General features: G+C 43.8%; 1 protein-coding gene across 5 annotated transcripts in view; it reads right to left on the minus strand.

Moving 5' to 3' along the window:
- Window positions 1-9,148, minus strand: part of AEBP2 (AE binding protein 2) — a 51,741-nt gene extending 42,593 nt beyond the window's left edge. For 2 of the 5 annotated variants that reach the window (XM_052789588.1, XM_052789587.1), the window contains exon 1: window positions 8,457-9,143. In XM_052789588.1, coding sequence (XP_052645548.1) covers window positions 8,457-9,079 — 623 coding nt within the window. In that variant the 5' untranslated portion in view covers window positions 9,080-9,143. Of the gene's footprint in view, window positions 1-8,456 lie in introns of all 5 variants that reach the window. The other 3 variants (XM_052789590.1, XM_052789591.1, XM_052789592.1) reach the window with 3 other exon arrangements.
- Window positions 9,149-9,571: the final 423 nt, after the last annotated feature.

The following is a 9,571-nucleotide window of genomic DNA, read 5'->3' on the forward strand; positions in this document are numbered from 1 at the left end:
TCATAATATTTACATAACACAAAGCCAGGTTATCACTGGATTTGTAGCATACAGAGGAACAGGTAACACAATAAAGAAACTTGGAATGCCAAAATATCAGAACAGTAGTGAGAGAGTACAACAGGTTAAACGTGCATGCCTTGTGCTATGACAGCACAAAGACTACATATGCAAAAGGATTACACAAATCAAGAAACTGTAAGTGGTTCTGCCTTAAAGATACAAATAAAACTGACTTTCATTTCTGGGAACCACATTATCTTCAACTTGATAATCTCCTTGGAAAGTTAAGGAACAGCAACAAGTGGTTCATAATTTTCAATCTTTACTGATAAAACAGTATGTTTACTAGCACAGCTTAAGACAAGCACAGAAGAAACACATTGAGCCATTAAAGATTTTTTGAACCATACTTTCCATTCTGAGAACCATAATCAATATGAAGTAATCAGCACTGGAAGTCAACAGCCTTCAGGCATGGTGTCAAGGAAATTTCACCTGCTATAACTATTACCCTCCCATTCTCCCATCCTCAGGATACCTTCCCTTACCCCACCCCCAGAACAAAAACCTCAGAAAACGAGCAGAAGAAAAAAATGACCAAACACAGATGCAAAACTCCCAGAGGAGACCTAAAAAAACCCTCCAGTTTCAGTTACTGTCATGTTAGGTTCAACTTAATAGAGAATAAAAATACATAGATAGGATAGCATTCTATAAATTAGCAGCTTTGCCTACTCATACCTCAGTGAATAGTTGCTACTTCAAGTATTAACCAGGCATCAAAAGCAAAGAAACCAGCAAAGTAAAACTCCATAACTGACTCAATTCATAACAGAAAAGTCATAAATTAAGGTCTGATTCCTGTTCTGCTGGACACTGAACTTTTACTTGTACAAATTGTCTAATCTACAACTTGGTGTGCAAGTTAGCCTAAGGAAGTCTTAAAGACATGCCAAAAGTAGTTTTATTTCAAATGAAAAAAAAAAAGTTTACATTTCTCTGTTTACTGTGTATATAACGAAAATATTTTCTTTGCACCCTTAAGATATTTAATATTTGGAATCTAAGTTATGATTACAGAACAATAAATTATCATGATCAAAATAAGGGCTTTACTGCAATTTTACAGGGGAACTAGTAATTTGTACAAGATGCTGCATGGAACAACATTAAGATTAACAGTAAGAGGAGAATCTTTACGCCATATTGTTATTTAGTAAAGTATATTTAATAAATGATACTACCACTATATGTGCCAAAAATTTTGTCTTTTACAGGTCTCTCAAACAACTTAGGTTCATTTTACCCCCTCTGACACTACACAAGCTATTTAAATTACAGCACTCTCCTATGGTGCATCAGGATGACAACAGGACTTTCAAGATCATAGCAAATCTTTTGCTTTTCAATCACTATCAAATATCTTTGCATATACCTTAAGTAACCCTCTATTAAAGAAAGTATCTATTAAACGTTAGCAAATGAAGTTTAGCAAAAGATATTTAAGATCTTAAATTCTAGTACAGAGAAGAAAATTAGATATGGGAAAAGAAATCCCCGGTCTTTTTTTTTTTTTTTTTAAACCACCATTAAGGGGAAAAAGTACACTGGGATCTTGAGTGAGAAGCTTCAAATTTTTTCCCCAACTATTTTTTGTTTTTCAGTTTTGCAAAATCACAATCTGAGAATTGTAAACACTATCTTAGCACATCACAAACCCAATGATAGATATCAAGCATAACATGGAATATTTATATTTCATTTTCTAAAACAAATTTATTTGAACACATTCATATTCTAAACACGAACAACTCTGGGCAGAATGTATATAAAGTTATAAAAAGGAACCAGTTAGATAGATAACAAAACAAAGAAATCTCTACCTCAAAGAATCTTCCAAAACTACAACTTTCATTTTTCTGCAAGTCATGCCACCATATTTTTTTAATAGCAACTGGGAGAGTGGGTAAAACTCACTGTTCAAACAAAGGATTTCCTTACTCTCTTCTGTTCCCTTCTCCTGCACAAGTTAACTGGAGATTACATTCCCACCTGTTTCAAGGATTCCCTGCAATTACTTGGCTCCTTTACGGCAGAGACCGATTTTTCACCTCCTTTGGGTTAAGTAAGCTCTTGCTTTTTCCTCAGGCTATTAGACATATCTCATTCCCTATCATAGCAAAAGTTTTCTGTATGTATTTCGCATCTCCCCCTTGTCAGAAACCTCTGTTCCCATCTCAAATACTCCATCTGCTCCCTTCTATGCCATGTCCCCACTTTCCTACCCAATAACAGATTGCTCTACAACTACGCCAACGCAACAGGTTCTATGTGTACTTCCACGTTGCCATCTTCCATGCTAGCTCTGCATACTGCTCGTTCCCCCACTATTATTCTCTAATTGGATAGTTCTTGGAAAGCTGCGCAGATTTGAATAAGAGTGGCTATGGTAGAACATTCCCACTGCACTATCCAAAAAAGTTAGGTTTATCTGTGACCAACTCCAGAAATGCATGATATCACATCTCTGCCAAATGGATGTTCAGACTGCACATAACACCCAGTTTAACTTAACTGGAAAGTGGAGGAAAAACAAACAAACAAACAAAAACAAACAACAACAAAAAAAACCCAAAAAACAACCAAGACAGCTCTTTCCACTACTGCCTAGGAAATTCCCTGAAACAACCCACCAAACTTCATATTCAGAAGTTACCAGACTTAATGTCAAAAACTTAAACAAAACACACATAGACCTGTGTGGATGTACAAATCCAACATAAAAGCAATACCATTTATCTCTTACACCGAATGGGAAAATGTTTTTCTCGAATTCTATGAAGTATATTTACATCTTACTACAATAAGTATAACAGCTCATTATACCAAGCTCTTTCATCTAGTTCACAAAAAGACCTCATGTTAACCACTCAATTATACCAACCAACAGCTTTATTACTAAAGATACTCACCATACAAAATATCTGGGCTGTTTTGTCTTCCCATCAAAAGCTATTCTCTTCAGTGCCAGAAAGGCCTGAACATAACCATTACAGAAATAAGGGTTTTATTTTGCAGTTTGAAAGCAAATAACAGCAACAATAAATGCAGTCAGAAATGCCGAAAATGTAATTTTCAGCAGAATTTTGGAAACTCAGGTAATCTTCCATATAGCCCACTCTGACACGTCAATATTACACACACTCTAAAAAAATTTTAACAACTTAACCACCTTGCCATAAGTGCTAATGAATGATTCTTCACTTCCTGGATAGGAACAAGTGAGACTATGCAGCAAAGAGAGGCCTGAAGCACTTTTTAATCTGGTCACATGGATACATGAAGCATACCTATTAGTACCATATGCCTTCCTGATCATATTTCAAATTTACTATTCTGCCTTCATAAACATCACTCGTACAATTCAGATGTCAGTGCCTAGTCAGTCTTGAAAATTCTTCACTTTTAAGAGTTTCAAAACCCAGATAAAATACAGACTATATTTAAACCTTTAAATAACTAATATTATAAAATCAGCACACCTATTAGATTTTGAGAAGGCCTTCATTTTAAACAAGACTAAAAAACTGCAGCCTAGGCCCTGGATTTTTCTTGTCTAAATCTCTTATCTTTCAACGTGTTAGTTTCACCCTGCCTCATTTCACTTGATAAAATGAACAAACCTGACAATCTGAAGCACAAAAAGGTTTATTATTGAAAAACTTTCCTGAAACATCTGTTCTCAAAACTGCTTACCTATTACACGGGAACAGAATAGCATTTCTAGAAGTATTCTACATGTCTAATACCGTTAAGATAGCTAGCAGTGTCCTTGAGCATTATTAGTATTCCTTGAATCAGTCCCTCTCAATAACCATTTCTGCTGGTGAATAACAGTAAACATGAAAAGGCTCAAAAAAAAAAAAAAAAAGCAAGCCTTACAAATTACATGAAAATCATTAATTAGCGCTGTGTGTGAGGGAAATAGGTCCGATGACAACCTGTTACATTTGGCCTACCAACTAGTTAATCAGCACTTTATATACCAGTCAGCAAAACAGCTGATACCTCCAGCTAAAACATATTTTTTCAGTGCTTCTTGCCTAGTCAGTAAGAGAAGGGAGCAAAGGATAAACTGCTAAAGACGGGTAAAGATGATGTAAGAACGGAAGACCAGGCGTCACTTCTAGGTGAGAATACAAAGACGCAAGACAAATTCACAAGGGTGAACAAAAAAGCCCTTCATATAGGTTTGCTACTTTTCTGCTAAACATGTTATTACAACTGTGAGATCTACCACTGTTCTCTAAATCAAACAAAAATCTGATAATGAAATTATTTTCAGGTTCAAATATACTTCCCTAATAAACTTTCCAGTAAATAATATTTAAATTATTTCAGTAATCTGACACTAAGTGTTTGTAAGTAAATATTGTAGTTCAGCAATAACACATCAGTGAGCTGCAGATGCATGTCAACTGCATTCAGATCAGCTGATTTATACCCAAATCCATGCATCTACTTAGGTCTAGCTTCATTACCTGTGGCCCAATGCTAAACTTGGTTACTGTGTTTATAGTTAACTGAACCTTTATTTTTTCCTTTAAAGTCATATCAAATGTTTCTCAGCATTGTAGTAAGACTAGCAGATCCAGAGAACTCTGGAGAAACACATCCATCCTTTCAGCACATGTCCGAAGTTAGGGAAAGGCACAGGAAAATTACCAGCATTCACATGCTGATAGTCTTTGTTCTAACTGTAAATCTGGAGGATAACTAGACTTGAATGCAGCCTATTATTATTGAGCCAACTAATCCGAGCTTGCTCAAAAGTCACAGACAAACTTCAGCACGGTAGTGGGAACTTAGCTCAATTCCCAGGAAACACCTGGAATGATTACTCATCAACAAGACACCTACCAGTCCTACAGTTATTGCAGTCAACTGTCATTACCAATACCACTGATCTGAAAATGTCACCTGGTTATCCTAGGTATCAGTTTGGGTTTTGCTTTTTGGCTTCTGGGTTTTTTGGGGGGGAAGGTAAATATGTTTTAACAAAGTACAAAGTCTGTCTATGTGTATGGAAATGGCTGATTAAAATTCACCCTAAGTTTCAGGGCAGTGATATTCAACTTTATATTTGTTTCTTGTGTCATTATAAACACTTATAAATTTCCTACAGTAATGCCCCAAATTATTTATTCTATTAGCAGATACTCTGAAAATACATTAAAAATGTTAGAAGTTGCTGAATAGTAGTTGTATTTTGATCATATGCAAGATTTTCCTGTTCAGCTGTTTTATTTGTAGTTTATTTTATATTTGATATCACTAAACCAAAAATGGAAGAGATAACACATTGATAATTGTGGCGAATGATGAAGACCGTACGCAGGGAAACAGGAATTTGATCACTCACGGAATTCAGGCCCTCTCACCACACCCTCTTATTTATTCAAATTTTCTAAAGAGGAAACAAGAAAAAAAATTCCAAGCCTAGGGGCATGATCTGAATGTTACCAAACCTGCCTACAGCAGGAGAATCTTTACCAAGCGTACCCCTCTACCAGCTTCCTCTCACTTAACCCAGGGAATGTAAATTCAAGCATGTTAGTTCAACCTCTCTCTTTCCTTTTCTCTCTCCCCTCTCCCCCAGGTAATCTTACTCTACATCACACTGTGAGATGAGACACCAAGTTTCTTATGACTTCAGAGACACAGGTAGTCAGCAAAGGTCACGAAGTACTGTCCAATATACCATTTCATATAAAATATCACTTAATAGATATGGTATGATTCTCTAATAGTTACAGAACTTACATTTTAATGCAGAGGTGACCAAATCAATGAATAATTAAATCTTTAAGGATTTTAATATATTATCATAAACCTGTACCTCCTCCTATAAGTCTAAACTGTTCCCAGTTCTTCCCTAGTATTTCACCATCCCACCTCACATACTCTTTAGCTCTTCGGCACATCCCCTACATTTTGCAACACTCTGCTTGTCTATCTGATCATCTAAAAGGCACAAGATTATGCTGTAGCCAGCATCCAAGCAGCAGCAATCATTTGGATCCTAACTAGGTCAAGCAAGTGACTTGTTAGACTACATGTAGCAAAAATAATAAAGCCTTCTACCATGCTGCAGCAAGGGGTGCATACAAAATGAAATTTCGATCATCAGGAGTAACAAATGGCACTCTCGGTAGCATTGCTCTTTTCCTACCCAACTCAACAACCAGGCTTTGAAATTACAGCACAAAATTCCCTCTCAGCACCCCAAGTTTTTAGCCTGCAAAGTTTTATCTTGAACTGCCAAAGATTAAAAGGAAGGCACAGTCCTTATTTAAACCACTAAACGCAAAGAGTCCCACTCCTGAAACTGAGTCTGTACCAATGGTACTGGAAAGGAGCAACGATGAGTACGCACATGGATTTAACTGTGTGACTACAGCAAGAGAACCCTAAGAACAATGACAGAGAAAGAAAGTAGCACACTAACTCTGGAGTGCACAAGCAAGGCATAATGACACTGTACTTCCAGAAAACCCCTGCAAATTATTTCTGTGATTTCCTCAACCCACAAACTGACATGCACTCAGATAAGATCAGGATTAGATTTAGATTTTTAATTCGATGAAAAACAAGAAACTATTATCTTAAAACTCCATTATGTACCTCTTGTTTTTCCAGCAGTCCACTCCCATGCTTATGCAATTTCACGTAAAGTCTCAGCTTTTGAAAAAAAAAAAAAAACCAACAAAATCCAAACGCCCACCCCTCCTTTCCATCTTGCACAAGTTTGGAAGAAAGAAAATGTGACTCCTATGATTCTCAAAAGTCAGATGGAAACCAAAGAACGGAATTTTTTTATCTCATCTTAAGACTTTTAGGCCAATTACATGGTTTTGGGAAACTGACTCACGAGGGTTTTGTTTTGTTTGTTTGTTTTTAACACTTGAGGTTAGATCTAGTGATGCCCCACTTCTGAAATACGGGTATTTGTATAGCTACACAGAATTTGATCTAACATATATTCAAGTACATTTCTGGACCAAACCACGTATTTCTTCACACTTAATGAAACTGTCTCAAGAAAGTACAAACAAAATTTTAATTGTTGCTTAGCTGTAACTCTAAACAGGGAAGTCTGATACGTTTTAATGCTAAACTTAAATTAAAAAAAAACAGCACAAGTTTCTTTAACTATTTGAAAGGACTAATTAGTATAGGGACCTGCAGCATTTTAAGACCGCTCTTATGTCCGTTTTTCATCCTATTTTCAGTTTGTCAATTAAACCATTGCACACAACATCCAAGAAAGCTACTACATAAGCCATGTTCTTTGAAATGCTTGACTTCGTAGGCTAAACCAGAGCTGAAAGGTTGAATTCAACCATGTGTGAGAATTTGGTTGTGCCTTTCCACAAGAATCAAGCTAAAGTCTTGGTAAAATGAGATGTGTAACTTTAACATACAAAAATCTACGAAATAATCTTTACATTTACTATTACAAAACTCATCCAAAGATGACTGAGCCTCAAATTACCGAGCCTCGCTTAATAGTGTGCATGTTTATTACTTGGGTACGCCTAATACGGAAAAGCTGGTCCCCTTTTTTATTTTAGTAAGCTAGATTATTTCCCACCCCCCCTTACGCTTTCAGAGGTTACCACTCAGCTTTCTGCTTCTAGTGTACAGACCCTGGTGCGAGTGCAGGAAAAACCACATCCACTGATGATTTCCCATCCCGAAGCTTTGGCACACCCCGCCTGTGCGTTAGCGCAAGATACGACCCTGAAGAACCCCAAAAGCACCATCTGAAAAAACTCAGCGGCTCCTGAGGAAAGCGGCAACCAAATATCTTCACCCGAACAGGCAGCGCCCGGGGCTCAGATCGCAGCGGGGGCCGCGCCGGGGCTCTCCGTAAAGCGCCTAACGGCGACGGCTGCGGCTCCAGTAGCCCCCACGCAGCCTGCCGCCCGGGGCCGGGCCGGGCCGGGCCGGGCCGGGCGCGCCCCCTCCTCCCAAAAGCAGCGGACAGGCTTTCGGAGAGGGCCTGGAGGAGCAGAAGCCGCGGCGGGGGCGGAGGGCCCGCCGCGCCACCGCAGGCCGCCCCCCGCTCCGCCCGGCACAAGTTGGCCGGAGAAACCTGTGGCTGCCCCCCGCCGACGACCTGACAGCCCCCGCGGCCGAGAGGGGGGGGGGGCGTGGGGGGGGGCGAGGGGCGGTGGGCGCCCGGGGAAGAGGGGCCCCTTCGCCGCTGCGGCGGGGATGGCGGGCGGGCGGGCAAGCCCCCCGGCGCTGCGAGGCGGCGAGGCGGCCGGACATGGCGCCCGCCCGCCGGCCCCGGGACCCGAGGGACCCCCCGCTCCCCGGGGAGGGGGCCGGGGCCGGGCAGAGGAGGCGGCCGCCGGCGGGACGACGACGACGGGACGCGCACTGACCTGTCCTCCGAGTCCATGCGGCTGAGGGGCTCCCCGTCCGAGGACATCTCCAGGCTGCCCCGCCGGCCCCCCGACGTGGCGCTGCAGCTGCTGCTGCCGCTGCTGCTGCCGCCGCCGCCGCCGCCGCCGCCGGTGCCGTAGCCCTCGTCGCCACCGCTGGACACGCTGCTGGAGCTGCTCCCGCCGCCTCCGCCTCCGCCGCGGCCCAGCCCGTCCTCCTGGCTGCCCCGGGGGCCCTTGGGCTCCTCCTTGGCGTCGGCCTCGCTGCTGCCGCCGGGGCTCAGCGAGCGGGTCTCGTCGCTGCAGCAGCCGCTGCTCGTGCTGCTGCTCCCCACCAGACTGCTCTCCTCCTCCTCGCCGCCCTCCTCCTCCTCCTCCTCCTCTTCCTCCTCTTCCTCGTCCTCGTCCTCCCCGTCCCCGGCCTGGCTGGCGCTCTCCGGGCTCGGCTCCGACATGCTCTCCGCCTCGCCGTTCAGCAGCAGCAGCGACTCCGTCTCCGCCGCCGCCGCCGAGGAAGAAGGCGACGACGAGGATCCAGCCCCGGCCTCCTCCTCCTCGGCGGCCGCCGCCTCGCCGGGAAGCAGCCCCTCCGGCTCCGCCATGTCGCTGCGAGCGGCCGCCATGGCGCCTGCGAGTCGCTGCGAGCGGAGCCGAGCGGGGCCGGGCGCGCGCGGCGGCGGCAACGGCGGGGGCGTGCGCGCGGCCGCGCTCCCTCCTCCTCCTCCTCCTCCTCCTCCTCCTCCTCCTCCTCCTCCTCCTCCTCCTCCTCCTCCTCCTCCTCCTCCTCTCCCCCCCGCGCTCGCTCCCTCCCTTTGCCCTTCTCACCCGCACAATCGCGCGGCGGCGCGAGCCGCACAGAGGAGGGGCTCGGGCCGCCGCCGCACGCGCTACGGAACGCGCCCGGGGACAAAAACGTGGGAAGCGCGGAGCGGCGGCCCCCGGCGCGGAGTGCCGAGGGAGGCGGCGCGCGGGAGGGGCGTTAACGGTCGGGCGGGGCGCGGCGCGGCGGTTGGGCGGCGGGGATCCTGGCCCGCTCCTAACGCCTCGCTTGAATCGCGTCATCGTTACTCACCGCGTCGGGGGGAAGAGCGGTTAAACACTCATGTGCGGAGGGG

This window comes from Harpia harpyja, chromosome 6 (assembly GCF_026419915.1).
Source record: "Harpia harpyja isolate bHarHar1 chromosome 6, bHarHar1 primary haplotype, whole genome shotgun sequence".
NCBI classification, from domain to species: domain Eukaryota; kingdom Metazoa; phylum Chordata; class Aves; order Accipitriformes; family Accipitridae; genus Harpia; species Harpia harpyja.